The sequence below is a fragment of the Anabas testudineus genome, chromosome 10 (assembly GCF_900324465.2).
Source record: "Anabas testudineus chromosome 10, fAnaTes1.2, whole genome shotgun sequence".
Taxonomy (NCBI): domain Eukaryota; kingdom Metazoa; phylum Chordata; class Actinopteri; order Anabantiformes; family Anabantidae; genus Anabas; species Anabas testudineus.
The window spans coordinates 18,031,111-18,054,399 of NC_046619.1; the positions used below are offsets into that span (position 1 = coordinate 18,031,111).

General features: G+C 38.5%; 3 protein-coding genes across 3 annotated transcripts; all 3 read right to left on the minus strand.

The window, feature by feature from the left end:
- Window positions 1–6,363: 6,363 nt before the first annotated feature.
- LOC113160965 (probable E3 SUMO-protein ligase RNF212) lies at window positions 6,364–12,357 on the minus strand. Its single transcript, XM_026358430.1, has 13 exons — window positions 12,137–12,357; window positions 11,836–11,953; window positions 11,228–11,289; window positions 11,001–11,075; window positions 10,773–10,829; window positions 10,628–10,686; window positions 10,496–10,549; window positions 9,712–9,779; window positions 9,390–9,444; window positions 8,557–8,599; window positions 8,298–8,352; window positions 7,373–7,442; window positions 6,364–6,646 (listed from the first exon to the last, which is right to left on the minus strand). The coding sequence occupies exons 2-13, from the start codon at window positions 11,942–11,944 to the stop codon at window positions 6,517–6,519; spliced, it is 837 nt and encodes a 278-aa protein (XP_026214215.1). The 5' UTR covers window positions 11,945–11,953; window positions 12,137–12,357; the 3' UTR covers window positions 6,364–6,516.
- A 608-nt stretch (window positions 12,358–12,965) lies between these two features.
- On the minus strand, window positions 12,966–14,896 carry si:ch211-255i20.3 (transmembrane emp24 domain-containing protein 11). The gene is made up of 5 exons (XM_026357198.1): window positions 14,593–14,896; window positions 14,077–14,168; window positions 13,595–13,720; window positions 13,302–13,448; window positions 12,966–13,191 (listed from the first exon to the last, which is right to left on the minus strand). Exons 1-5 carry the CDS (start codon window positions 14,720–14,722, stop codon window positions 13,042–13,044), a joined length of 645 nt encoding a protein of 214 aa, XP_026212983.1. The 5' UTR covers window positions 14,723–14,896; the 3' UTR covers window positions 12,966–13,041.
- A 1,825-nt stretch (window positions 14,897–16,721) lies between these two features.
- spon2b (spondin 2b, extracellular matrix protein) lies at window positions 16,722–22,878 on the minus strand. The gene is given in 7 exon segments (XM_026357197.2): window positions 16,722–17,480; window positions 19,658–19,844; window positions 20,287–20,370; window positions 20,372–20,479; window positions 21,043–21,266; window positions 21,496–21,745; window positions 22,735–22,878. Coding segments are annotated over 6 exon segments (999 nt in total). The 5' UTR covers window positions 21,713–21,745; window positions 22,735–22,878; the 3' UTR covers window positions 16,722–17,301.
- Between the last annotated feature and the right edge of the window lie 411 nt (window positions 22,879–23,289).

Genomic DNA, 23,289 nt, shown 5'->3' on the forward strand with positions numbered 1-23,289 from the left:
TCACACGTAGACACAGTACAATACAACACACTACTATGGCACTGTCTTTAAGTGAATGTCCTCTAAATAGTTGTAGCCCTTGAATTGTGCGAGCTGCAGCCACTGTTTTATCTGTCAGCTTGTCTGTCTGGAGAGATGACAGATGGACAAGCATTGCGTGCAGTTGGAGGGTGTGAAGGCCCAGCATCTCTCTGACTCATTTGAGCAGAGGAGGATGATGAAAGAAAAGGCTGTTGAAAATGTGGGGCATTGCCAGAAAGTGGGCACCGAAGTGAGAACAGAATGAAAAAACACACATATAAGTGGTTATTCCCATTGTCTTTTAGAAATATCTTGCAGTGTCATGGGGTTTGAGCTGATGCAGCTGAGTGCAAACAGTCAACACAGGTCTGATGTGGTGTGTTTGGTGATTAAAAGCCCAAGTTCAACAAGTGCGCTCTACAAACTGCTTTGTTCTTCTACTTTTGCAGCTTTGCCTCCATGACTGACTGATTTTACAACACATAGTCAATTAAATATTAATAATATTATACTGTGATACTGACTAGTGCAGTTTTTACTTCATACATAATTTCCACTGCTGTTTTAGCTGCTCACCTAAATCTTTCAAACAATATAGGAATATAATGCATCACATTGACAGTTACAGTAAATAGCTGTAAAGGATCAACCTGCTAAATCATGTGTTGCCTGATGGAAACTGAATTTTTTTCAACTGATGATTTCATTACTATCATGTTAAATTCTGTGTTTAAATTTGATCATCTTTCAAATAAAATGATGGACGTTTAGGTTAAAAAACATTCTGTTCATTAAGTGCTATAAAGCAAAGGACAGCAAAATATCCACCCATGTCCTGTATTTGGATTTGATTTGATTTTACATTTAGAATTGGACTTACTCATGTACAGTTTTCCCTCATCACTGAATACCTTTAGGATTATTGATACACATAATAAGATAAGTGTTTCATAACTTTTTGGAAAGTTAAAAACTGAGCCAGACGTTGAGGGGATATTTGACGTGTAGTAGAAAGAAAGAAAAAGCTGAGAAAAACAAAACAATGAAAATATGAAGTGTATAATAAGTGTAATACCTCACAGGAAGCTGTGGTTTTGACATTTTCACTCATGGATTTACAAATCCTGTTCAGCTTCACTAGTAATGAATACGTAACAGATTACGTGAAATGAAAGATGTAGTGCACTCTGCATGATTTCGTCTCTCCTGGGTTCTTTCCGTCCTTGACATTCAGCTCTCCTTCTTCTTTTATCTCAGAGATTAGCCATTTCCTGCTTTTTTCTGTTCACGGTTATCTTCTGTGAATTTGATTGACTTGAAGAGTTAGGGTGAGGATGATGGGGGAGGACAGACAGAGGAGGGAAAGCAGTGAGGAGGAGGATGACACAGAGCGGAGCTGCTGATAGACGCACTGAGCTCATCTCTGCTCTGCACTTGTGAGAAGAGACAAGAAAACACAGAGAAGCTCAGTGAGGAGTAAGTGTCGAATAAGAGGGAGAAGAACAAGAGGAGGAAAACACTGCTGGACCTGATACCTTTCTTTATTTTTTTTATAGTAGCTCCACATCCAGAAAAGCTTAACTATTCAATACCTTCAAAGTCGTTGTGAAAAAGTTACATCAGGCAAATACACATCTTAATTATTCGCTTATATTTTTTTGAGAAGCTTCTAATGTTTTAATAATGAAACATATATTTACTTTAGTTAAGACAAATACTGTAATGAACGTTTGGTATGGAAAGAGCAAAAACTTGTTTTGCATGTACATAATGTCAAATATCTTAATCACACAGGTGTTGTTTGTGTATTTAACTTAAAAATCACACAGCAGTTTTGTTAGGTTATTATTCACAGTCTGACCAACCATTAAAACAGCTTTTAAAGGTTGTTTAATGATTGTTTAACAGCAGCTAAATGAAGAAAGCTGCTCCCATCAGTGATAATACATTTAACAGAATAAGCTACTAAGCCAACACAATGACAGGACTCTCTTCTGTGCTGCGGACCTTCATCCTCGATAGCCTGCACAAATCTTGTCCATCACCAGAGCAAATGTTTAGTCCTTTAGACCTTGACGTCTTTCAGGACCTTCTGCTGTTTTGTGGTTGGCTGGTAAAAAGGGTGTGAGCCCATGGAGGAGATTCCTGTGAGCTTAAGTCAACAACAGCTGTGGCTGGTGATGAAGAGAAGCTGTCCAAAGAGCTTTTTACCGGCAACTGCCTTTTCATTGTGAAAGGAGCGCTCAGGTGAATGGAGTCAATGACCATGAAGGGCTCACATGTATGCACCTGGGGGGGAAAAATATACACACATCTCCTCATCGTCACTAAAATTATACTTAGACATGCACACACTCACCTGGAAATGAGATCGACAGAGTTTAGTACGGTGGATGTGCAACATGTGTGCACAGTTACATATTACAGTTTGCACACAGATGCACATACACAAAGAGACAAATGCATTTCACACACATCCACACACACAAATGGGAACAGCACAAACACCTGGCTGGCATTGAAGCGCTGTTCTGTTTGCATACCTCTCCCGCTCCCTACTCATCCTCCACACAGCCACAAAGCCGCCATTAAATCTCAGAAAACAAAAACACAAAAAAGAGGCTAAATGGGGGCAACAGGCGACTTCCATCCTTCTTCCACCCAACAGTCCCTCCCACCCTTACTCCCTTTCTCTGTCTCTCTGTACCAAATGTTTACCTTCCCCCCGTGAAAAGAGAGGGATGTGGACAGACAGGGTGAGAAAAGAAAGAAATCTGGCAGCGGGGAAGGGAGCCAAGAACTTTAAAGTCTGCCACAGAGCCGTGACAAAAGCCTCCTAATCTCGGTGTTGTCTTTCGGCCCCTTTTTTCTCCCTGTACATCCTGCCAAGTGTGTATGTGTGTGTGTAAAGAAGAAAAGGAGAGGAAAGAGAGTCAGAGTCAGTGCGTGTTATTCAAGCGGGAGTGTGTGTATTTGTTTGAGAAAGTAGCAACACAGCAAGGCAAGTTGGTGTGTGATAAAGTAGTGTGTGTGTGTGTGTGTGTGTGTGTGTGACAGGAAAGGAACCTTTCCACAGTCGTGCTGACATCAGGCAGGCATGCATGGGACAGTTGGAAGAGGATGAGCCCCTTCATAGGCAACAGTCTGCTTTCACATGTGCCAGTGTGTAATAAAAAAGAATATCCAAGTGCTTAAGGTCACCCGTCTTCGCCTGTTCTTCTTTGACTCATAAACCTTCAGCTACAATGCAACAAAACTGCTTGTGGTTGTGCGTTTGTGTGTGACCAACAATTCATCGATGTCGTCCTTTTCGCTTACTTCAAAAGCAGCAGATGTGAATAGATGTGTGTGTGTGTGTGTGTGTGTGTGTGTGTGTGTGTGTGTGTGTGTGTGTGTGTGTGTGTGTGTGTGTGTGTGTGTGTGTGTGTGTGTGTGTGACCTCCTGTGCATCCCTTCCTGATCCTGAAGATCCTTATCAGAGGCAGCTGTGGTCCAAAGACCTTCACACACAGTAGAGGAATGCATACTGGAGCTATCATGATGCCCTGATTACAAGACTGGGATAGACTATAGTGCCATCTACAGGCTGATCAATGAACTTTTTTTTATGAACATGATGAAAATAAGATGAACCAGCGTATTCACATATTTCACACACTAACTCACTGTGTGACACACTTTGGTGCTAAAAGTTAATGACGTTTAGCAGGTATAATGTTTACCCAGTTTATTATATCAACGTTTATCCATTAGCACTTAATGCAAACTATAGCTCAGGCTGATGGGAATGTCATTAGATGGAGTTATTAGTCAGAGGTACAGTATGAGCAATTCAGAATTCAGACCCTACAATAATAAGACTATGAAAAGCTGCCAATAACCCGCCTCTTAAGCATTTGATTATAAGATTATATAATTGCTGAACTAACAAAAATTAAGTCTTTTGTCTGTTTGTGGCTGGTTTAAAATATGATTTTGTCTCAGCAGTACAACCATTAAGGGGCCTGTGTGGTTGTTAGGACTAAGAAAAGTTGGAAAAGAGAAAGTCATTGTGCTTTACATACACTGAAAGTCTGGAAATAACACATCTGGATGTTCTGCACCAGTGGCTCCCAACCTCTTAATGACCTCTAAGAGGCAAGCCTTGCATACCCTCATTGCCATAATCATCCTTACAGGTTGGGTATAAACTTTAAGCAGTTAAACAAAACTCTAATGTCCCTTGGACAGAAAATAAAAAACAATTCTTTAGGGGAGCAGATATTTTTCTATACTTCTTTTATCTCTTGTTAAACAAAGCCGACCGATTTATCTGGCTACACAGTTGAGGGGTCAGGAGTCACAATGTGAAGGTTGCAGAGCTCCAAACCATAAAAATGTGTTAATCTACATGAAGAACACATGGTGTAGCTGAGGTATGTAGCTTTAAAACACCCAATGGTTGATAGTAGAAGAGCAGGATAGGCTTCAAATTCTCACATCATAATAATTTAGTTTAAACTTACATACATTTTTATTCATAGCTGTTACTTTGTTGTGCAACATCTCCATTAGTTCTTCTTCATTTTTTAGCCTAAATGCTAAACTGTGAAAGTGAAGGGATATACTGTAGACTAAAACATGAACAGTTTCTGTGCAACTCTGAAAGACAAATAGCTTGGGTGTGAAATCATTTAGTTCATGTCGTGTCTTGCCTAAAGGGGATTACACTTACAGCACCAAAGGTACAAGACAGAAATACTGAGTGACAAAGTGTGAAATCTGGATCAGATTAACTGAGAAGCTTCTCTGACACACACAGAAAAATGGAGATAGAACGGGAGAGACTGAGAGCGAGAGTAAGAGGGAGGGGTGGACAAGCTGTGGGAACATGCTGCTGAATAATTACCAGTGACATCAGAATAGTTTTCTTTAGCTCTCTGAAGTGGCAGGGCTCATTTGTACAGCCTGGAGCCATGCAGAGGTGTGTGTGTGCAAGACACAGGGAGAAAGGGAGATGTCTTAATGCAAGAGGAAAGTGTTCAGAAATGGGATTGAAGTAGTACAACATGTACATTTTTACAATAGTGGTGTGTGTGTGTGTGTGTGTGCATGAGGGAGAGATTATTCTGATTTAGTCTTCTCTGTGTCAGTGTGGGACACCATGACAGCTTACTCTGCCCTGGGGAGTCATTTCTCTCTAAGTGGACCTTAAAAAACAGGAAACGACTTCAAATCCCATTGGGGCGCAGAGGAGGATCAGGCCTACTGACTCTGTACAATACTCAAACTTCACACACACACACACACACACACACACGGTAGTAAGTGCCTAAACATAGCGTGCACAGACCCAGAACACACACACATAGTCACACCTGAGCCCTCTTCAATAGACACCATTCACCACCTTGACATCCTGGGACAATAGAAGCAAAAACGCCGGTCGACAAAGAGAGAATCGACCTGTCTGAACACATCGCGCCGTCCTCACCACCCGCTTCACTGCATTAGCTTTTCTCTCCTGTGATGACTTCAGGTGATATCATGTTTCTATATGGCTACAATTTTTTTTGTGCTTTCACTTGCAGCTGTTTTGTAACAGGTTTTGAATGTGAACTCACAAGTCAACTTACTGAGGTTACATGCAGTCGGCCAGGAGTCCGGAAACTCTAGTGGGGGGCAGTTAACCATATTGTGGCCTAGAGGCTTCTTAATGTTGGTGTTCCATGTGTCTGTCAAAATTTTAGTCTAGTCTTGTAGAATCCAGTAAATGGACATTTTCTTCATAGACGTAATCCCAGTTTATCTTTTTAAATTGAACAGGTGCTGGTACAGCAGAGTGAGCATCACATCAAATTGTGCCTTTGGCTAAAAGCTTGTAATGCTCGCTGAGTTGAGACTTGTAGATGTCTCTGCCAGATTACTGACAGTAATTCACTTTCACCATTGACTCCACTGAGGAACCTGACCTTTAACTACATGCCACCAGCAGAGGCATAGTTCACCAGAATTATTAGCAATATTTACCTGTATGCCCAGACTGTGAGATTTATGTTACCAGTGTTCAGTTAGTTGAACGACCAACCTGCCTTTTCTCTCTTCACGGTACAATTACCTCAACCTGTCAAGGCAGATGGACGCCCACCCTGAGCCTGGTTCTACTATGGTTTCATGATTAAAGGAAGTTTTCTCTGCATTGTCGCCTTATGTTTGTTCAAGGAGGATTTGTTAAACTATGTAAAGTAACATAGCCTTGAGATTATTCTGAATTAAACTGATGTCAGAAAAAACAAAAAGTGAAACATGGCATTACTACTGGTTTAATTGACTGTGAGACTGATCATTTTTCAGTTCAACAACAGTTTTTTAATCAATGTTCAGTACAAATGACCATGACTGTGGTGAATCCAGGCTCATTAAAAGTCATCATACAAACAGGTTGTGATAAATATAAACACCTCTCTGCTGCTGGTGAGGTGTCACGTAAGTGCAGGGTAAATGTGTGTGCTTTTGTTAAGGAGGAGGACAGACCAGAGAGGACATGGAGTGTCTAAAGGAGGGAGGAGGTCTGAAGACAGGAGATTTCCATCCGGTGCTGTGGCCATATGATAAATCTGGGGTCACTGGTGCTCTCTGAAGTCGACTGAGGGAGAAAAGGAAAATGAACGAACAGAACAGGTGTAATTAGTAACAGCATAATCAGATATGTTGTAAGCATTGTTCATTGACCATCAATAGTCATATGTCAGATTATTCCTAATCTCTTTTGCTGTTTCTGGTTTAATTAAAACGATTAATAATGTTTATCTTATCTTTAATAAAATAGCTAAACACAAGGTTGGTGATACAGATTTGCGATTGGCAATAAATACCATTAAAATACCTAAACCAACTCTTAGTCTGTCTTTCAGCACTTTCTAATTTCACTAAACCATTTAAAAAAGTGTTTTAAATAATTGCTTACAACAGCTGATCAATGTTGTTTTTAGCTAATGTTAATCAAACTGGAGTATGTTCAGCTTTGGCTTACATCTTAGTGTTCGTACATGTATGTATAGCTATGTTCTTTGCGAGGAAGGAACATTTAATCAAATGCAATTAATTAGAAAAACAACTTAGTGATGTGTTTCTAATGACAACAAAGCTTTATGGCACAGAGGTGAAAGGATAATTAAGGATTTAGCTATGAATTGTTGTTTGGAAAGCTGCAGTAGATGACTTTTAATGAGATTTGTTAACAATAAGTAAAACTAAGAATCAACAGACTTGTCCTTTAAATGGTTTTGTTACCTTAAGCAATGAAACACAAATTAATTCATAATGGGACAAATATTCCTAATGTTATTATGTTTATACTCTATAAAATTACCTGACTGTTGCTGAGCATGTTGAGTGGTTGGTCAGGGTGTTTTGGTTAGAGGATCTGTGAGGGATGATGCCTAAACATGACACACAATAAATTCATGTTTAATCCTTTACACGGGTCTTACAGATATAATATCATATTAGGTTTTGAAAAATACATATGATGTGTTAGGATAATTGTAATCCATCATATGAGCTTGTTACAAGTTTGGTTTGGAAAAATCTCCAGGAAGACAAGATAAATGGGTGAGTCATCTCTTATAGCAATTACTATCTTACAATTTTCACTTCAAACTTGTACAAAAGTAAAACAACCACAGCATTTTACTGTTTCCTACAGAGAGCACTATAATAAATGGCTTATGCAACACTTATCTAGTAATAAAAAAATGAATTGAGCATCCTAATAGCATTTCAGGACTCTGTTCTTAATTTATCTGCCACAACAAAATGTAAAATCCCTTAAGAGATTAAGTTGCACTATCAAAGAGGGGGAACTAAGCAGGTTCAATCCTAAGCATAACATCAGATGACACTGATTTAATCACTATGGGTGGTCAACTGTGGGTGTCTGTAACCTCCAGGCAAGGTTAGGTTGCAAGATTGTTTTGTCAAATGCAGTGCAATTATGTCGGCATCAGTGTGGCAGCTTAATTACATCATATCCTAGGTATCATTACATTGGCCATTAGTACCATGCTTATATGTACTATTATCAAGGAGGGTGTCTACCACTAACCCCAAATTCACTTTTTAATGCTTTGTGCACTGATGTAGAGAAATAAATTACAGAGAGGCAGATCTAAAGTGATCAGCTGAATTTTGTACAGTTATAATATAATATATAAAATAAAAATTATATAATAATTATAATATATAATATAAAAATCTGAAGTTTCACAACAGGCACAGTAGAGCAATGCACATACCCATTCGTCCATCTTGTGGAGGACTGATTAATGACAGTCTGGGGACAGAGTTGGGCTAAAAAACAGAGGAACAGAGGGAAACAGAGGGAATTACTTTTTTATATTTGCTTGTTTTGTCAGCAACTTTCTTCTCCATGTGCTGATACAATAAATTAAATGTCAAAATTAAATATATACAGTATATAGTACAACCCTAGTGAAACCCTACCCTAGATGAAATGTTCAACACATCATCTTTAGGTAAAATACTGGAACTTACTTTTCTGAACAGACTCCTTTCATCCACCTCCATATTTTCAGCTCTGCCAGACAGAAGAGCACATTTAGATTTTGCTATTCTGGTTGGGTTAAGTTGGATGAGTGCAACAATGGTGCTTTAACTTTTCATAAAAAGTCAAGTGAGATATTTTCTGTGAAATGCTGCCGCATCTTTTCAGTGGGAGTGTGAAGCCTATTTACTGATTCAATTTGCAGATATATATTAATATATCATGTGTCAATAGAGTATAAGTTATTAAAGGACATTATGCATCTCTATCAATCTCAATTTAGCAAGTTATCATTTTTTAAATTCACAGTTAACACACTTAACAAAGTTAATTCACTCCGCAGACAGGCTGTAGTACTGAAACTGAGGTTAATATCCTCTGTCTGTCATTTATACTGCGTCCAATCAGTAGAAGAAGTCTCAGAGGATAAAATAATATTTGCACTATTTCATTTTGGCAGCCAATTAATCCTGTGTCAACGTTGTCTAGGAAACCCAATAGGGATTCCTGACTAAACCCAAGCAAAGCTTAGCTTTTACAGGTGTGTGTGTGTAGATAGCCACAGGGCAGGGCAAAGCTATACAGCTAAAGCTAACATAAGACACCGGGGCTGAGCCGAGGATATAGCTTGTTTACACTGTGAAATACCTCTTATATTCCTTCTATCTCGTATGAGGTCTGAGGCAAAATGAGAGGCAAATAATGGTAGATTTCAAAGAAACATACTGAGATGGTGAGAAGATCTTATCAGACCAGACAGCGAGAAGGTTAATGATACAGTATGAAGAAATACAGTGAGACATCAGACTGGAGCAATACTCACACGTTGGTGGTTGATGAATGTCGTGAGATGGGGGAGTTATATGGGATTTGTAAAACTGAATGGAAAAACAAAACAAGAAACAGTAACGTAGTAACATCGAGATGTGTATTCTATGAATCACTAAGAGACATGAGACTGTTTAGAGGTGAAACACTGAGATAGTCAAGTTCGATGATCATTCTCTGGCCTTGGTCTTGCCTGGTTGTGCATTTCCTTATCACTACAAGGATAGGTGTTTGGTATTGTATGTTTCTACTACTTAAGGTGGTCAGAGTTTTAACACTTGAGTTCAGTGTCACTATTTGTCTACCTATTTGTTTACCTGAATTATGTCCATGAGGAGTGTGGGAATTGCTGTGGTTCATCTGAGGCATTGATGAACCTTTGACCCTTTGGAGAGGAGCAACAACAACAAGGTTAATCAGTGCAAACAAAACAGCCATAGCAGTCCTAACGAGTAAGCGAATGGCTTACTTTCTTATATATCTTGACTTTAAACTCATTCATCCCTGACTTTAACAGGCCAGGAGTGACACCTGGTGTGAGGTGAGGCGTAACAGCCAGGTGCTTGTAAATACATTTATATGCTAACATGCTGCCAATTCAACAAGTCACCATCTTACTGCCTCTAAAGATCCTCATTTAGTATTTGGAAGTTATTTTATTTCGCAGGTATTATAATCACTGAGCCATGACTATGTTGTACAACATCTAACACTTGATGTATGAATTGAGTTTAAATGAAAGATGATAAAAATAATACAGAATGGGAAACTAAAATGCTCAGCCAGATAGTTCAATAAAATTCAGGATAGTTTGTAAAACATTTAAAAACTGAAAGACTGGCTAATTATCCAGCACAGTGCCTGTTAAAGTAGCAACACTCGCCAGCTACAGGTCAAATTTACAAGCACCAGGAAACTGATTACCCAACAAACATTTTGAATAACTATTTATTTAAAGAGGCCTTAACTCTTGGATAACAATTAAACTGTTACACATGAGAAATATTGTAAAATGACAACTGATTTTTTTAGAATATCAGGATATACTGTTTTTTTTTAATAACATTAGACTATCTATGATAACTCTGTTTTATGATTTACCTCTGGAGAGAGTTTTCGAGCTTTGTGATGTAGACACTCTGTTCATTTATCTTCCTTTTAAAAGAGAAAAAATAAAAATGAAAAGAAGGACTTATCTTTTTAGAAACTGCAGTATAATTTACATGAACTTACTTTGTCATCTGCTGCGCTTCTTGCTTCATCTTGACAAATGCTTCTTCTAGTTTCTCATTCTGTAATTTATAAAAAGCAGCAATAGCTACAAAAATATAATGACGATTACTGCCAAATGAGGAGAAGCAAGACATATGTCTCTTACCCTTTGCTGATAGTGTGTCAACAGTCTCTTTTGATGCCTTGCCTGAAACATTATCACCTGAGAAAAGGAAAGAGGCCATGCTATGTAAAGTTTCCACTAATATGCTGCCTATACAACTCTGGAAACAGCTATCTGAGCAAATCATCTTGCTGTAGTTAAGAGGCTGTTGCAGACATTAAAACAGTTAATAAGACTGTTTTATGATGTGAAGCAAGAAAATAACCAAACTTTGCTGATTTCCGTGAAGTGTTTGGTTGCCACAGCGTTGATGTCGGAAAACAAAGCCTTCACCTCTGAGCTGCTCTGAAACAAAGACATTACATGTGACTTTAACAACAACAGCATCGTACAGACGATATGAGTCTCTTTCCGAAGTTATAAAGTTTAACGTCAGCTCGTGCAGACAGTCACTTAGCCACCAGAGGATGCTGTTGAATGTGAAGAAAGATGCTTACTTTGTCAGAGAGGGGTGACACTTGGCATGTGGCGTTACATATCAAACACTTGCCTGGTTTGCCTGAAAGAAAAGTTTCAATGATATAGAGCTAAAATAACAAAGCAAGAAAATAAAATGTATAGTGTTTCCAAGATGTGCACAAACTGAATCAAATGCATTCGCTGAACAAAAGTGGGTTTTCAAAGCGTTTACACCTGAGATCTGAATTAGGTGTAACCTCTTGGTCTAGTGGATTCAAATACAGTGGAACTCCTGACAGACCTGTGGGCTATGAATATGACCACCGATTCCCAAAGTGGCATCAAGTATCCTCCTGAAGAGGTCCTATACCTGGTAATGAATGGTGTAATTTCACTCTTATTTAATTTAAGGGTATTATAAGAAGCTGCTAAACGGATCTGGGTTTCCACAGTCCCTTTTCTAATATAACACTGATCAACAACCAACAGTTCACTCTGTCCCTGCCTCACATCTGGTCTTTGAACTCTTAAACTCTGTAATGTCACTTCAGGTCCAACAGATGTCCCTGTTTGTTCACGCTTTGACCCGAGTGGAGCAGCAGGCCTGGTGCAGGTGAAGAGCACGTTTGCTGCTTGACTAACCTACCTTCGTGATAACAGACACCACAGACGACATGACCACACGTTGTTACAGCCAGTTTTCGGTCAGCACTCGGGGGAAGGAAGCAGGAGTTGCAGCAGATCCAGTAAGACATTTGCAAAACCTGTGAAAGACAGCGTTAACCTTAAGGAGCAACTAAGTTAGCTAATGTAGCTAACAACCAGATTGGGGCTGAGTTTGTTCATTTAAGCAACGATTAAGCGGTATTACAGTTGTCATAACTGCGTGCTTTAAAGTCTTTACTGCATTTCTTTTAGGTTTAAGGCCACTTTATAATCTTACTAACCCTTTTTATAGCTTTACCGAGGTCAGGCTGTCCCGCTGCTGGTGAGGCTGGATGCTAACGGCAACGAAAAAATAACGGATCTGCGGAAGCAAAACTGAAATCGACAGCTAACATTAATGGTTACAAGAGCTTTACTATGTATGTTCTATGTAAATTACAAGTGCTCAATTTGCAGTCACATATACATTTTAACTAATGATAAAAAAGTAGCTTTAACGCAAAGATTGTGAAAATAATTCGTATCGTAAGACTTAAGATAACGCCGTCGGCTGTTAGTGCTCTGTTAGCTAGGTTAGCTAATTTAAAGCTAGCTATACTAGCCTAAAGCTAGCTAGCTAGCGAGGAGCTAACTTATATATAACTCTCATTCTCTGATTCACAAATTGAATATTTCAATCAGGTGAGTTATGCTTAAAGCTAATATCACAAAAGAAATAATCAACAAAATAACTGTTTAGACTTTATTACATTCATTTTTTTGTATAACGTGTGCGTATACACAGTTAGCTCATGAAATTACCTCATAATTTTATAATGTGATAAATAACTCACCTAACAAGTGTGTGTTTATATTAACCCCTAACACAGGATTATATTTAACATTTATGGACAATGTGCTGCAGTATTTATCATTTTAAAGGCAAGAGGTGTTAACACAGGACAAAAACATAGTAGAATTTAACAGCAGTTAGTTGTTAAATTCATTACAGTATAAATGGATGTTGACCTTCAAACAGTAATAAACACAGTACATACAGTTTTCATCTTCATGTCCTATGTTGTCTGTATTGTATATGATCTGTTTGGGGAGCTGAGCATCCTGGTTGCAGATTACAGTACAGTAGTGGATCACTGCGATAACTGTGGGCAGCACATGTGCATTATTGACATTTCACAATTCATCATCAGACCAGTTTCTTGGCGATGAAGAAGTCTTTGAGTCGTTTCATCTGCCATAAACCAACTGTCAGCAGGATAGAGGTCTGCACCACGGCCCACCACAACACTTTACTGTTTGCGTCTTCACTGATCCGACGAAACACTTCCTCTTTCTCCTGAAATAAACAAAGAGACATTTTCAGAATAAAACTCAAAAGAGATGGCACGCAGTTGTATTTATTTCACTTCATACTGAATGGTAACACTCATTAAAAATCTCATTTACTCTCTGGTACTCCTGCTGCTTGGTGATGTACGTCATCTGATCTATGAGGTGACTTAGGCTGTCCTCCAGAATCTTCATGCTGTCTTTAGTCTTGTCAGTACTGTGGTCAATCGAGTGCTCTCCCATCTGAACATCTAGATGTAGCTTCTGTTCATTTGGGGGTAATTGATATTGGCTGTTATTATCATGTTTAAATAATACATACAGTAAGGTGTAAAGAGGGACTGGCATTTTCTCTGTCCTCTAAATCGATTGTCTCTGTCTCTGTATGTGTGTGTGTCCACAGGTCTTACCAGCTTTTCTGCAGCAAATACGGCAAACCTTGTGGAGTTGGTTTGGAAGCAAAGATAATGTTGACCAGAGGTGTGAGCTGTGAAGGTGAATTTACCAAATTTACCAAAGCGCTTGGACATCAGAACCTGAGCGAAGAAAAGACACTCTTAGTGCAACATTTATTTTCTATTAGTTGAAGAAGATTTAGATATAGTTTGGTTCCTTTTGGTTCTTTTGGTCGATGTTGATCCATTGAACCATATTTGGCATTCTTGAACAAGTAGATTTCTTTTACTTCCTCCACATCAGCAAAAAACTGAACTGAGGTTGTAAAAATGTATTTTAACATAATAATAGAAGTAAGTCTTATGCTGTAAGTCCTGCATCAATGAACCTGTGCATCTTTATCAGTATTGCTCAGTGCATTTTAACTTATTAATGTACTGTCAAACCCATTTTTGTGAATTTGGTTTAGTAAACATTTCTCCTCTAAGTGCAGTACCTCATAGTTTGAGTCTCTCACTGTCACAGTGGCGCCCAGATGAGGGGAATGAGTGAATGTATTCAGATCCCACGGCTCCAACAAGAAAAAACCTGCAGGTACAAGACACTTATACATGACCGCATACACATACTGTAGATGTGTGCAAACTCGCACTGTCAAGGTCAATTGCAAACATGAAGATGGAATTTAGATTTATACTTAAGTAAATAATATCCAGCACATATCATAGTATTTAATACAGTATGTACATTCCTTCATGTTACCCAAGCACAGAAGTCTGTTTTACAAGAAAACGCAACTTAATAGGCTCTTTGGATGTGCTTAATTAAAGTGAGTAACTTGTGCACTTGTGCACTAAAATAACAAACATACTATAGTAGATATAACATTACTGTGTGATTCAACAGTCTCATGTTAATTCACATTGTACTGTTTTAAATTGAATTACAAATTCATTACTGCCGTTGAGCTGTAAATGACACTCAGCAGCATGATTCCCTCTCTAGGACTCACCAGTCACCAGCATGTCTTCAGGAACCTCTTCGATGATGCATTTTTCCTCCTGCTCTCCGAGATCGAAATACATGGCTGTTGCCAACATCAGGTAACAGTGGAGGAGAAAGCCAGTGCCTCGCAAACCCATTTTCAGTTAACAATGAACTATTAGGTTACAACACACTTAACAGTGACCAAATGTTTGGCCTTTAGTTCAGATACTTTTTGTTGATCTGCAAATTCTAGGAAGACTCAGTTATTATGGTATACTAGTATGTAATTTTTTAACTATAGCCAGACACTTAAATCCTGTAGCATATATTTAAAGTGGAAGGCTACTGACTGTGAGAAATTCACAGGTGCTTCTTTGTGTGACGAGTCATTCTGTGTGTTTAGTGACTGGTTAACTCTGAAGCCAATAGCAGAGCTGCTAAGAATAGTGATTGATGGGGGCTGACCACTTGTAACAGAGCTCATAATGCACTTGTTCGGAAGCCTAAGTTTTAGCACCACAATCTTTAAACACTTTTGTGGCACATCCAATATTTTTTATTTTAATTATACAGAAAATGTAACAGGTAGTATTATAATATCAGAACTTTGGATCATGGAACATCAAGATACCTGCAAAATATGTATTTGATATTCCTTAATAAATTTAATAGTATCAGTACAGAACAGTTCTGAAGTCCAACTCTCTGGAAACTGAGTGGAAAATGTAAACCAAACCGTTATATACAGTAGTTACCATATGCTTACCTTAGATGAAGTCACCTTTAAAGTAAACCCCCACACACCCACACACAGAATAAACCCTTCTCATATTTAGCATCTGCAAAAGTTGTTATTCCAAAGGATCTGATTCCTTCTCCACCTACACTTAAGTACAGTAGTTTCACAGAAAATGCCAATACTCAATCATATTTACTTTATATTCACTATACCTATTTTAGTTTATATAGGGTTTGTCTTCATCTTTCATGTACTTTTTAAAATAATTATGACAAGTTGTAATTCATAGACGTTTGGTGTTACCACTCCACCTCATTGTACTGCTGCTTAAGATCAGTCAGTTCATACACTAAATACAACTGTTAAGAAAAAACAGAGCCTCAGTCCACTCCTCTCCTGTCTCTTCCAAATCTCTCAGTAATTTTCCTCTGCCTCATCATTCAAAACGGAAGGAGCTCCCTCATGCACCAGATGTTTAGTTCTTATTGCTATTCAGTCTGTCATCTGCAGTGTGGTTTCTGTGTTGCTTTGTGGGAAAGGGCGGGTTATAGGTGAATTTCTGTTTTACATATTTAGACCAATATTGTTCACTGAAGATGAAGCCATTTTTCAATCTGTTTCAAACTATGTTGTCTTTATCCTGCTCACAAACTTTTTTTTCTGTAAAAAGAGGTCACTTAAGTGCAGCTAGTGTCTGTTCTGCCTATTAAACGGGACTCGAGCTTCATAGTGGGATGTGCTGCACTGGATGTCACAGCATGCAGTAAGCTTGAGATTTGAGGCCCCGTGAACTAAATCAACTTCTGGTGAACTGTTTTAAATAGTTGGTGAGCACCTTAATCCGTTTTATGACCAACACTTCATTATGGTGAGTTTGAGCCAGCACACAGGCTTGAACCCAGATCATCCAGTTAAAAGCATTTCTCCTTATACTGCAGCCCCAATGTTAGTAATAATACCTATTGAACCCAAAAGTTAGTAAACCCACATGTGGTTCAGAGTATGTGCTGTGTAGGACTTTTAAATCTGTGGGGTTTGGATTTAAAGACCTTAAAGAAACAAACGAATAATTTTCATTCTTAACATGCAATTTGTTTTCAATTGTTAAATGTTATTAAAGGATTAAAGTCAAGTTACACTATAAACCAACAAAATGTGTCATCAAAGAGGTCACAGAGTCTTAAGATATATTTACACTTTATTGATCATACAGAGAACATACATTTTTAGTGTTTTTTTTGTTTGTTTGTTTTTTACAAAAGGACTTTCTCCATTGAACTTATATCTCATAACATAAAGGAATACAAATATTACAGATCAATACATCAGATTTGATATACTGTACAATACAGGTTAAAATCCTGTAAATAAATATATTTATTGTCTTCAGGAAAACAACTACATTGTCTTGGTAACATTATGTTCTGAATTAGTATTTAGACTGTATAGTCAGTTTTATGTGTGACTATGTCTGACTTTGTTCTTTTTTTGTAATGGAACTGGCATAATATTTTCCTCTGTGAACTGATTTCTTGTATATGGGAACTTTAGATCTTAATTATCATTTATTGGCATTTATTTTCGAACATGCTGGAAGATAGCAGCCGTTAAATCTTCAAAAAAGTGTGGTTTCAATTAGTGGCTTTCTAAAACTGTCTGAAGACAATTCTTATAATCTGCCAAAACTGAATTGTGTCCACTGGCTATTTTGACAAATTACACCTCTCATGTACTATCAGAACCATTACTGTGACTTGAGGCTGAGAGTTGCCCAATTTAACGTTATTCAATGAGTACATAAGTAATTTCCACAGAAACATGAGCAGTAAGGAGAGAAGGGAGTCTGGTTCTTTATATTTTTGCTTAATGCGAATGTGCTGTAGATCTTTTACTGTTGTTCCTACGTCTTCGTCCTTTCTTTCCTTTTCTGGCTTTCCTGTCTTTCTTCTCTCTCCTCTCCTTTCTCTCTTTCCTCTCCCTGGTTTCTTGGCCTAGTCATAAACAGTTGTCTGGGAAGCACTTCCTCTCTTCCTCCAGCAAGGGGCAAGCTGCTCCGTTGTTGGCTGGGTGCATGAGGATGTAGCGTGTGCGGTGCTGCACGCCTGACTCTCCACATTTGCCTTTGCACAAGCCCCAAGGAGACCACACTGACACCTCACAGTCCAGAGGGGTATCTGCACAAGGACAGGACCATATGAGCCTCATTAGTATTTATGCTTTGTTCATTGAGTTGAGTTATTACTTTCTAGCTCTAACATGCACATGCTTCCGTTTTGCCTCCTTTTTCATTCTGTAAGTATTGTAATGAAATTCATCAGTGGAAATTTTATTTCTGTTCATAGGCTTGAATAGAATGGTGTGAAACATCTCATAAAGAGGAAAATACTTCAACCTCCTCAACCAGTTTGTCTTAATAAAAAAGGGAAATAATTAAAGGGAATTCCAGTTAGTGGTAGCCTGCTGTGTGTGTGCAGCTCTTTATGAACCCATAGCTTCTTGTTATAGATTCCTGGCAGTGACTGTGTTGCTGGACTCCTATTTAATTGTGGTTGTATTTTTTTAACCTTGGTTTACTGAATGTATGCTGACTGTGTCATTAGTGACACTGTAGCTGACTGAGATTTTAAAAGGTACCTCAGCTGTAATATAGGGAAAGGGACCTGCCTTTCTCATTTATTAAATGGTTATTACAATCATTGAAGTTTCATGTATGTTTTTTTCCTCCCCCTTTCTCCAACATTGTGAACTTGCTGGCCCACTTGTCGTGAGCTTGTCTTCAGCTGATGGGTATCACAGACTTGGTTTTTGGTTAAAGAGTAGAAACGCAGAAGGGTGGGAGACAGTATGGAAGCTGCAAGATGGATGGACAAATGTAGCATGTTTGTCATCTTGAACCTGACTGTGACATCTTTGTTCATCTTGTGGGTCAGGACAAGAAAAGTTAAATATGCTGCAAGAAGCAGTATTGATTTATCTTATTTTATGTTAGTGTTGTATTTCTAGACATAGAACAGGTGATTGATTTGTATTGAAAATTGCTTTTCAAACCCTGGAGAGAAAACATTAGGGAAAGATAAACAACTGGAGGGTTAGGCCTGAGCACTGGAAGCAGAGCAGGAAACCCCAGCAGATTCTTGGCCCCTCTCTGTTGTTTGTTGATGGGTAGTCAGGGAAACAGATCTGTATTCTGTGATGCTGAGTCAAACCTTTACAGTAACCCTGAACATCTGATTACCGCACTGTCTCTATTGCCAGGTTGACATGCTATCTGAGCCTGGTCAAAAGATTTATTTAGATTGTGGTGAGTTGTGTTATTATTGAAGGTTATTTTCTGCCTTCCTGTGATATTGGAGAGTCTCTCAGACAGGTTGGTTGACCACTGTGTTGTTGGCTGTACTTGTAGCTTGACACACTCTCCATCTTTATTTTTCCAAGCTGTCTTCCTATTTATTCTTGCAGTTAGGCTGTTTCACTGTTACCACTAATTTGTACAACAGGGACTCTTAAAATTTAACAGTCTGGATCCAACCTTAAGTAAATACAGCTTCAACATATCGATCCAGATCTTGTTTAAACATTTGTGTCTGAATCCCACTGTGGGTCATGTGGGTCAAGCCTATGTACTGCTTTGCATAGTTTTCTTAAAATGCAGTTTTATGTTCACTGTCCTCCATCCTCAGAGGTCTTCTCTGGATGCCAGATGTGCCCCTGGCATTTTCTGATGCCCTTAACTCGCTTGGCTTTTCTGGTTTCTGTTTGGAAGTAATTGAGTTTGTGTGCGGTCTATAATGGTTCCCAAATGCTTCTAGCTGAGTCAGCAAAAGACACAATTTATTTGGATAGTGAAAACTCAAAATCTGGCACAACCTAAAGTCTACTTACGTATGTGGATAGCATTATTCATTGATTACATGCATTGGGAAAGTTTTCCAGGTTAGGGTAGGGATACTGAGGGGAAAAATTGAAAGTACAGTACAGACAAATGGTGTACGTCCATGTTTTACTGGCTTGCAGAGTTCTTCATCTTCATTGCTTTTGTTGTAACGTTGCTACACTTTTTATTTTTTGTTAGTTTTAGTTATTTTCCTTTGTTGTTGATCAGAGAATATTATGGACTGAGAATATGTGCTTAATCATGCCCATGAACATAAAAGTCCATCTATATCTAATCTAACAGTAATCTGTAGTACTACTGATGGATAGAAACTCCACATAATATATTCCCAAACAAAATATGTATAACAAAGATTAGTTTTAACACAGTTGTACAGACACCCTTAACACACATATAAATATTATATATATATATATATATATATATATATAATTATGAATTGTTCTTCAGACTTACTTATGAGTGTGTCCTCAATCTCGTTTCCTGTTGGTAGTTGGTTCGACTGGGTAGGCTCCACAGGAAGGCTAATGATCTGATTGGTCTTCTTTATTTTAGTCAGTGTTATCTTGGCGATGGGAGGGAGGTGCTTCAGGCGAGGGTAGTAAAAAGAGTTGGCAGGGTGGCTTGGGAATGATGAGGTGATCTTTAAAGGGTAAATGGAAAGGTGTTAACACTTGATGGTGGAGATGTGTTGGTAGAGTTAATTAGGGGAATTTACCATTTATATCGCAATAGCAGGGCTTATACAGTATGTGTGATTTTTAGATGGTAATATGAAGATCTGTTATGACTATAATAGCTAAATTATCAGAATGATTATAAAGCAGCTGATGGTAGATGTTGAAAATTACATTCTTGTGATTTTCCAATAATCTAATAATTTATAAACTGTATAGTTGGGATTTTAATCTTCAAAAGTAGTGAAGCATATATATTCCATTCTTACCTTTGTAGACAACATAAAATGCAAAAAACAATGTGCACTTTTTTAGCAGCTCCAGTTGTAACAACCTTATCTGAATTAATTGCCTGGTTTGTGATTATTGGCTTTGATGCATTGTTGCTTTTGGCTCTGGTTGACCCACCTGTGTAATTCTGTCCTGTGGCATAGTTTCAAAGTTTGGAGAGGAGAAGGTGAACCCGCTGTCGGTTCCTGCATCGTATGGGAAAAAGTTCCAATGACACATTCTCTTTCCAGTGGTCACCATCACACAGGTCAACACTGTCCACACCCACAAACCAGTCTGGGCTTGGAATGATACGGACAATAAATGATAGCTGTAGATGGAGGAGGAGGTAAAGCATGGGGGGGATGGAGCACAGAGAAAGAGGAGGTAATGAAAAAGAAGAGGAGAAAGATTTTCCAGTTACATTCAGTAAATTACAAATGGAAATGAAAGTGAAAATACGCTTCAGTACACATTCATATTTTTCAATAATATACATACTGTGTGATCATTCATTACATTTTTGTAGCAGTAAGGAATAATTGGATTCCTTTGGAAGTTAAAGTAAAGTGTGGATCCTGTTTTGACTGTCTTCTGCCCCAGACAACTTGGATTTTCAGACTTTGCCACAAAAGGCGTTTTTTCATTGATAATACTATATGTGTATCATGTAATAATGTATTTCAGTGTGTTACAACGTGTTCAATTCTAATAATGTATTGTCATAGGACTTCATAGTCCAATAACTTAACAATCTCACTGAACACATGCTATTATTATTACTATCGCTCCATGTTATCTTTACTGACCCATCAACAAAAGGCTTCTGATGCTGAAACTTTGAACGTAATGCTCTGACCCACACTGTAAAAACCCAGGTGTTGAGTGTCTTACATAGGAGTGCCTGGCGAAGACCTCAAACTCAGTGTTCATCTGGCCTGTTCCTCCCATAACAGCGGGAGCGGAGAGGATCCCATAAACGCTCTGGATACGTTCACCGGCCGCCTCAACTTCCTTCATGATTGTCCAGGCCTCGCCTTTCTCCGCAAACTCCCTCACTCCATTGCTGGCAAACTCATTGCGCTGCCACATGTGATAGTCAGAGCTGTGGGTCACCCCTAAGGGAAAAGGGGAGAATCAGAGATAGATGTTGGAACAGATGTCACTTTCAAAAGGTTGGTTTCTCTCATTTGTTGATAGCAACTGATGACTATATTTATCCAAGTGTCTTGTGCAGTATTGACATTAACATTGTCTCCATTGTGTAAACACTGTTACCCAACCACTCAAAAATCTGTTTTACGTCTGCTTCTAATAAAAATCTGTTATATGTTGCTGTGCACTTACCAATAAGGTTTGACCACTGTGCAGGAGGGCGATAGACAGGATATTGCTTAGGGAAAGCTGCCTGGGTCCACTTGCCAGTAAACGTCAAGCTGTACTGAGCTGTTTCTGAAGCTGTACATATTGGGACATTGGTAGGAACAGGCATTGCATGAACACCTGCCAGCACCATGACAATCAAATGGAAGAGCACTTGTAGGATGTTGGTTCTGGCCTCCATGACAAAGAGGAAAGATTTGGCAAGATAAAGCACCTGAAGCAGGTAAATAAATGGGAGAAAGAAAACATAGAAATTTAGAATTGGAAAGTCCCTTTACAGATTTTCTGTTCTGTAGATAATTATTTATTTTTGCTTTATTTTACTGTATGAAATCTCTTTTTGTAGTTGTCCTTTATTACCAGATCTAGATCATGACAAATTGCCAAAGAGTATTACTGAAATGAGAAAACATCTGGCTAACATTGGGGCATGTGAGTCATAGGCAACAGTTTTCACTTAAGCCTTTCCACTGTTGAGACTAGTAAAGTCAGTTAAGCTGTTTGGATTTGCAGAATGAGGTGCATAAAGTTTTGTGTTATTGTTTCTCTTGTTGCTCATGGTTCCTTTCCTCACTCAAAGATATTATTTAACAGAATAGAGATAATGTGCCTGACCTTTCTAACTTTAGATATTTTATTGAATCATCCTCCAGTTGGAGAGCAGCATATTACTGCTGAACCTACAACCAGCTGAACCTTTCAGATAATTTTTAATAGTGTGGGTCTTCACACTTTTTATATGTAGCACACTCAAGAGATATATACGTGAACAACATACTGGTTCAGATATATATCCTAACACATTACATAACAAATGTTAACCATTTTTCATTAGATTTTGGAAAAATGACAGTGGGTGCTAATGCCAAGTACATACTGTATTAATATAAAAGCATAAACATTTTTTGGCAGATGTTTTCATAACACAGCAATACTATTAGCAAATATACTGTAATTCATTGCATCTATATAAGGATTTCTTCTTCTATAGGTCTAAATCGATATATGATTTCATGCACATCCACAGTAACTAAAATAATGCACTCACATTCCAGTAATACTTCATGTAAGCTTAGTAAAATTATATAATACAATTGCAGTTTTCCTAATTTCTGCAGACTCATGAATGCTATCTTCCAAATGTAAGGACCTATGTACTGTCATGTAGCAACAGGATGACAGTATGGTGCAGAAACTACTCACGGGTTTGGCTCAGGGTTCCAGATGAATGAAGGGTTGCAGCAGATGAGTGGAGAGGAGAGCTGGAGGTGAGGAGAAGGGAGAGGAGTGTGGTGGATGTGGCTGTCGGGAAGAGTGACTGCAAGGCTTCAAGTCCTGTCTCGCCTATTTATGTCTTTTATGAGGTTCACCCGTCTCCCCTCTCCTTTCCCTCCTTTGCCCATTTTTCTCCCCTTCCCTCCCCCTGTTACTCAACTCCCCTCCTCCACTGCTCCACTCTTTCTCTCAGGCTCTATATCTGCTTGTCAGTGACTTCATTGCCCTCTTCATGGCCTTTGACTTTGACTCTTCCTCCTCCTCTTGAGACTGTAAGTAGCCATTCACTGGCTAATGTCTTCAGCAGTTCTGGGTTCACAGCCAGGGGTCCTGTGCAGCTCCATGGGTAGAATGTCATTTCACAGTTTGATACTGTAAGTCTCTATAAAGTCAAATGTGATCAATGAGGCGAAAAGTCTTTTTGTAGAATTCTTTAAATGTCTCTTTCTCAATTTATTTAATTGTAGCTGATCTGCTAGTGTG

Bases quoted from the DNA above. Each gene is read 5' to 3' on its own strand.
- LOC113160965 (XM_026358430.1), bottom strand. From the start codon at position 11,944: ATGTCTTACTGGATCTGCTGCAACTCCTGCTTCCTTCCCCCGAGTGCT. The intron at 10,550-10,627 runs GTAAGTTCATGT...CTCTTTTAAAAG, and splicing joins GAAGCGCAGCAGATGACAAA to GAAGATAAATGAACAGAGTG. The intron at 9,780-10,495 runs GTAAATCATAAA...TCCTCTCCAAAG, and splicing joins CTCGAAAACTCTCTCCAGAG to GGTCAAAGGTTCATCAATGC.
- si:ch211-255i20.3 (XM_026357198.1), bottom strand. From the start codon at position 14,722: ATGGGTTTGCGAGGCACTGGCTTTCTCCTCCACTGTTACCTGATGTTG. The intron at 13,449-13,594 runs GTAAGACCTGTG...CCAAATGAACAG, and splicing joins TATTTGCTGCAGAAAAGCTG to AAGCTACATCTAGATGTTCA. The intron at 13,192-13,301 runs GTAAATGAGATT...TGTTTATTTCAG, and splicing joins AGCAGCAGGAGTACCAGAGA to GAGAAAGAGGAAGTGTTTCG.